The following is a 6703-nucleotide window of genomic DNA, read 5'->3' as shown; positions in this document are numbered from 1 at the left end:
TTTGTGACATAAGGAAATAATATCAAAAAGGAAAAGTTTAGTTATAAATTATTGCATTAGGTGTAAGAATTATGAAGTAGGGCCATCTTTAAAAAATTAGGATTACACAAAGATGTTATAATTGTATCAAGACAAAGTTGCTTCTCACGTAGTAGCAATAGAGTTAGGTTGAGGGAGAGAGACGACTTTCTTTCATATAACGTGAGTGGACTTTCTCCAAACACCTACAGGCTACAGTACTACTGCGAGTTCACGGGTTTCCTTGGGAAAATTGGTTGCCCACGGATAAGCTTAAAATAATTAAATAATAATTTACTGTCGTTTAATGTGACAAGTGAAGGGTTTAAATTATAAATCGTGCGTGCGCGTTTATATACTCTCCGTCTTTAAATACTTTTTCTGTTTGTGTTTTTCACATTTGTCAACACACACTTTTGATCGTTAATATCTTTTATTTCGTATTAGCATTAATTATAAAAATTTCACCATATTAAAATACTCATGAATCTAACAAGATCGCTCGTGAATATATTTAATTTTATAAATTATATATAAATTAGTAATTTGTCTCATGTTATGAACAGTATTGACATCACAAACAGGAAAAGAAAAAAGAAACGGAGGAAATAGATAATTACTGTTCTAAAATCCGGGATTTAATTGATTAATCTTCGATTAGTCGTCCGTTTTGATTTCTGATTTTCTTATAAATTTTTCTTAATATAAATATATATAATAATTTATTAAAATTAAAATATTATATTATTTTAAATATGAACAATAAATAGGTCTTTATATAATTTTAGAAAACGTATAGAATTAAATGAAATGGAGAGAATAATTTTTTTCCTTGAAAAATTTCTATATTTTTGTAAATAGAAATCATAAATACAAAATACTAAATTATGGAAAATAATATATAAATATAATTTTTTTTTGACAACCACCTCTCTATAATTCAGGGATATTTGACTCTCACCAGTCGCCTCGCCGCCATCCAAACCTAAAAGTTAATATAAAAGCGCGTAAAATGAAACTGAAAAACTGGCCTTTCGAATATATTTGACTTTGAAGATTTTCAAAGTTTGACATTAAATGTGGATTTATAAGCACATGATAATCCTTTGAAACCAACTTCTGCCACTACTCTGCACATGAAGATGGCAAAATTCCACACCAACTTCCCTGGCGCTCAACTCCTTCTCCTCCTCCTAACTCACACCATCCTATTCGCATCCTCTGCCACCGTCTGCCCCAACTGCGGGACCACCCCCGTCCCGTACCCGCTCAGCACCGGACCTGCCTGCGGTGACCCTGACTACAAGGTCCGGTGCCAATCGGGTACAAGTACCCTCTTTCTCGACACCCTTAACAACACTTACCCCATAATCTCAACTCAGCCTCAAAACCAGCGTTTCATTATTAGACCTGCCAATTTCCTCAACAACAACAAAAACAACAACACTTGTGTCACAAGTGACATCACTTCCGAAGGCGTCCAGCTCAACGCTTCATTACCTTTCAATGTGACTAGCAGTAACACAATACTTTACTTCAACTGCACGTCTCTGCTGCTGAGGTCACCTCTCAACTGCACGGCCACCAGCTTGTGTCATTCCTACATTAACGGATCCAGCGACGGATCCGTGTGCAGGAACTCCAACTTGTGCTGCACGTTTCGAGCAGGCGGATCAACCAACTCCTACGCGATTCGTGTCAGGGACTCGGGCTGTCGGGCTTACAGGAGCTTTGTCAACTTGGATTACTCGTTGCCTGTCAGTAAGTGGCCTGCACCGGGGCTGGAGATACAGTACGTGTCTCCGCCTGAGCCAATTTGTGGAGACCAGAATGATTGTGACGCTGACTCTACTTGCGGTTTAGCTGATAGAAATGGTAGCAATGGCTTGAGGAGGTGTTTTTGCAATTCTGGATTTCATTGGGATCCTGTTCTCGGCTCTTGTGCTGCGGGTAAGTAATAATGTTAACTTTAATGTTATTTCTGATTTTGATTAAATTAATTATGTCTAGAGATTTGGATTTAACCAATTTCTCGGATAAATTATAAGTTATTATACTGTCGGTGTCCCAAGAATCTGCAAAATAGGTATCAGAGTTTAATTCCAGATTACGATTAGTATAATAACATGTTCTGCTATCTGAACAAAATTGGGTATAAAATTTTGCACAAAATGACATGACAATTGAGATAAAAATTGGTGTTATTTATGTGAATACAAAAGGCTCGTTCAAATCAAACTTAGCACATGTCATTTTGTGAAAGATTTTGTTCCCAATTTTGTGTTGGAAGCATTTTCGATCTTCTTTTTGGACATGTTTTGTGATATAAATAATTCGGATTAGAAATGTCGGATATCACGGTATTAAGTTAAATTCTAGTTCCTGTCAGACACAGACACCCCCAATTTTCCAGGTTTTGTGTTGTGGATTTCTTATTTCAGCAATTTATGCTTTAATGGGTCATGAATAATTCGTTTTTTGCTTTTCAATTTAGATGAAACTTGCGGGAATGGCAAGGATTGTTCAGCAGATCATACGGCACTTATAGCTGGTATGTACTAATTGTTGGAACTTGGATGTTACTAATATTTGTGAGTTGTTGAGTATATTGTAAATATGACTTAATTTATTATGACGTTATATAGGTTTGACAGCGGGCTTGGGAACAGCACTTGTTGCAGCAGTCATTGGGTTTTTACTATACAAACGCCAGCAACGCATCAAATTAGCACAGGAGCGTTTGAAGAAAGAGCGTGAAGAGATCCTGAATGCTAGTGGTGGAGGAAAATATGCAAAGTACTTTACCGGCAAAGAAATTAAGAAAGCAACAAACAATTTTGCTATTGATCGCTTACTTGGTTCTGGGGGATTTGGGGAAGTTTATAAGGGTATTCTTGATGATGGGACTGTTGTTGCTGTTAAATGCGCTAAACTTGGAAACGCTAAAGGCACTGATCAGGTTCTAAATGAGGTCCGGATCTTGTGTCAGGTCAACCATAAAAACCTTGTGCATTTACTTGGCTGTTGCGTTGAACTTGAGCAGCCAATGATGGTTTATGAGTACATCTCGAATGGGAATCTCTCTGAGCAATTGCATGGTCCCCACCGGGGTGCTCTGTCATGGAGACGCAGACTTAATATTGCTCAAGCAACTGCTGAGGGACTGGCTTATTTGCATTTCTCTGCAGTTCCTCCCATCTACCATCGAGATGTGAAGTCCAGCAATATTTTACTAGATGAAAAGATGAACGCCAAGGTTGCAGATTTCGGGTTGTCAAGATTGGCTGAGACGGATATGAGTCACATTTCAACTTGTGCTCAGGGCACCCTCGGTTATCTTGATCCAGAGTACTACAGGAACTACCAGTTGACAGATAAAAGTGATGTCTACAGCTTTGGAGTCGTACTACTAGAGCTCCTGACATCTCAGAAAGCAATCGACTTCAATAGGCCTTCAGACGATGTGAACTTGGCAGTTTATGTGCAGAGAATGGTGGAGGAGGAACGCTTAATGGACGCGGCTGATCCTATGCTGAAAGAGGGTGCTAGTCAACTGGAGTTGGAGACGATGAAAGCATTAGGATTTCTGGCAATTGGTTGTCTGGAGGAACGAAGACAAAACAGGCCCTCCATGGAAGAAGTGACTGAGGAAATCGAGTATATAATTAGTATTGTATCAGCTAAAGAGGAGTAGAAAATGGGGGCATCCACAACTTGTTTTCACATAGTTAGTTCTGATTTTGCGCATTCCTTTTTCGATTGTAATCTTATAATTCTGTGAAGAGGAACAGTTGGTGTAATACATGATGTTTTGCAGTGTAAAGTTGTGGGTGATGTATGCCATATTGCCAGTAGGTATTGCTATCAACACCTCAAGTGTATCTCAGAATACCAAGTACAATTGGCTGCACGTACATTGAAAATATCCAAGTCAGGGGCGAAGGCATACTACAACTTTCGTAGGGTCCAATTTAACTAAAAATAATTGGCATAAACATTAAAATACAATTATTTAATAATGCAATATTTTATATCTATATTTAATCGTGAATTATAGTTTTGGGTATGAATTAGTAGATTGCTAAAGAGTAAATATAGAAAATGTTATATATCAGATAATTTGACGAGAACGCATAAAAATTAAGAATCGCTTAATTTTTGTTGTATAAGAGCATCTTCAATGGGGTCGGCTATAATCATGGGTTAAATTAAACTTACAATATCCGGATGGACAAAGTTTCTTTCGTTCAAGAAAATGTATAAACTAACCGAAAGTAAGTAATCACTTCGGATGTTTAGATAACATTGTCTTTCAAGTCTAAAGAGATAACCCACCAAAAAGGACCTCGTTAAAACCTCTCAAGAGTAAAACTCTATGGGGAAAAACTCAAGGAGGAAAAAGAGTGCCCTACAAATTACATCGTTTACAAAACATAGAAATATATTGATGTCTACTTTATTCTCTTCTATCAATATTTGTAGCTTAATTGTCTTGTACACCAAGGTTTGCGTCTTCTGAAATAAATTCATAAAATCTCTATCAACATCCTGAAAATAAGACAAAACTGAATAAAAGAAATATGAGTGAATTTGAAAAAAAACTAAAATAAAGACATAAATAAGCCACCGTTACGGCACTTAAATGACTCTATAGGCCAAAAATGCCCCAATTATGATCACCATAAATGGTACAAAAAACCCATAATTAAGAATAATTATTATTCTTAATCAAAGGCACAATTAAGCCCAGTTAGCGCCCTTCTTCTCTGCCCCTTCCAGATCTCTTCATCACCACCATGAATTTTACGATCTTGTTATGCAAGAAGCTCCTGCATCCATAACAATTAGCAGTACCAGAACCAACACAACAATATATATGTATAAATATCAATATAAAATGAAAAAAGACAAAAAAAATTAGAGACGCGCATAACAAGATTAGATCAATTAAAAAGTGTAATTTAATAGACAGAACAAAATGAGATTAAGTTCGTCAACTGAAGGAGGGTTTGAAGAAAACTCAAAAACAAACCAATATAGCCATTAAGTAAATAGACCAGATCTTGATTCACCGACAAAATCGTTGCCGGCCTTCCGCCATATTCATGACAAAAGAACACGTGATTTTGGGACGGAGGGGGGCGACCTTACACAAACAACCGAAGCGTAAAAGCGTAAAGAAAATGGAAGAAATGAGAGAGGAACTTTTACCGACCAAAGCGTTAGAGTTTGAAATCAAATGAAGCGGCCATCGATCCAAGAGCGTGTCGAGCCATCTTAAAATTTACCAAGTATTTGATGTCTAGATACGTGATCTAGATATTACGTAAAATTTGTTGAGAGCATCTCCAATGAGGTTGGTTATAATTGTTGGCTAAATTGGATATGCAAGACATTATGTAAAACTTACTGAACCTGTAACATATTGTGCTTCAAAGGTATTGACTATATTGATTGGCTATAATTTAAAAATAATATGTTATTAATATTTTATATTGTTAAAATAGAATACATCAGTTTAATAGGGAATAAATGATATGCAATCATCCTATAGATCTCTTACAGACCTGTAGAGGTTCGACAAATATAGTCATCCATATAGGAGGTTGACTAAATTTATAGACAACGGATATGTATGGTTGGAGTGTGAGTTTTTCGATAGGTTGTCTATATTTTTTTATTTTTGGTATGTCAACTCACATTTTAGCTAAGGGCATTTTATGGTTGGAGATGCTCAGGCGTTGTGCTTCAACGGCATTGGCTATATTGGTTAGCTATAATTTAAAATAATATGTTTTTTTTATAAAAAGGAATCAATTCATTAATCAAAAGCCATACGGCATCTACATATATAATCGAAATTGGACAGACGCTGAATTATGTAGCTGTTGAATCATTCCTTCTTGGAGAGGCAACTAAGCGATTTGAAGATGATTTGAACATATGTACTTGTTTTCACCTGATTGGTTTTCACCCGATTGGCTTTCACCTGACTATTCTGAACAATCGACCATATATGTGATTCCATAATAATCTTCAAATATGAATCAAACCCATGAAAATCATGCCGATCTATAACCTCGGTCATGGAGAACATCAAGACACACCAAAACAAAAATCAACTCTCACAAGAAGGAGAGACTAACAAAACCCAAATAAATTGGGAACTTATTGGAAGGAAAATAAGATTTCAAACAAGAAACGGGGAAAAGAAATCGGGGCTTTCCACCAGTGAAAATCGAAGAAATTAAGTCATTTATAGGAGGTTGGCTAAAATTATAGATAAGGGATGAGTATGGTTGGAGTGTGATTTTTTCAAGAGGTTGGCTATATTTTTTATTTTTGGTATGCCAACTCACTTTTTAGCTAAAGGTTTTGTATGGTTGGAGATGCTCTGAAGACAATGAAATACACAATTGGAAACAAGAATCATTCTTAATTATTTTATTTGCTTTGTATCCAGAAAATAAATATGTAACGAAGTTATTACTTGTATACTTGAATATATAAAATTGTTAAGATGGAGAAAATATAAATATTTTTAGGGGTTGTTGTTTTGTAATGTATTTTTTCGATTATTGTTGGTAAAAAAATCGTTGGCTAAATAAAAAGGTAAAAAATATCAACGGGTAAAAAAAAAAAATAGAAGAACGGGAATTATACTTTTTCTTCAACAAACAATAAA

The 6703-nt window shown here is 35.8% G+C and overlaps 1 protein-coding gene across 1 annotated transcript; it reads left to right on the top strand.

The window, feature by feature from the left end:
* The first annotated feature begins 1067 nt into the window (after positions 1-1067).
* On the top strand, positions 1068-3841 carry LOC108210645 (wall-associated receptor kinase-like 20). The gene is made up of 3 exons (XM_017382022.2): positions 1068-1968; positions 2513-2569; positions 2664-3841. The coding sequence occupies exons 1-3, from the start codon at positions 1155-1157 to the stop codon at positions 3710-3712; spliced, it is 1920 nt and encodes a 639-aa protein (XP_017237511.1). The 5' UTR covers positions 1068-1154; the 3' UTR covers positions 3713-3841.
* The last annotated feature ends 2862 nt before the right edge of the window (positions 3842-6703 follow it).

The sequence above is a fragment of the Daucus carota genome, chromosome 3 (genome assembly GCF_001625215.2).
Source record: "Daucus carota subsp. sativus chromosome 3, DH1 v3.0, whole genome shotgun sequence".
In the NCBI taxonomy this organism is placed as follows: Eukaryota; Viridiplantae; Streptophyta; class Magnoliopsida; order Apiales; family Apiaceae; genus Daucus; species Daucus carota.
The sequence above is the reverse complement of the archived record's forward strand: the minus strand, read 5'-3'. Positions and strand labels throughout refer to the sequence as shown.

What these genes read in the sequence shown, in the direction of transcription:
- LOC108210645 (XM_017382022.2), top strand. Translation starts at nt 1,155, where the DNA reads ATGAAGATGGCAAAATTCCACACCAACTTCCCTGGCGCTCAACTCCTT. An exon ending in TCTCGGCTCTTGTGCTGCGG is followed by an intron (nt 1,969 to 2,512) that starts GTAAGTAATAAT and finishes TTTTCAATTTAG; the next exon opens with ATGAAACTTGCGGGAATGGC. An exon ending in TCATACGGCACTTATAGCTG is followed by an intron (nt 2,570 to 2,663) that starts GTATGTACTAAT and finishes GACGTTATATAG; the next exon opens with GTTTGACAGCGGGCTTGGGA.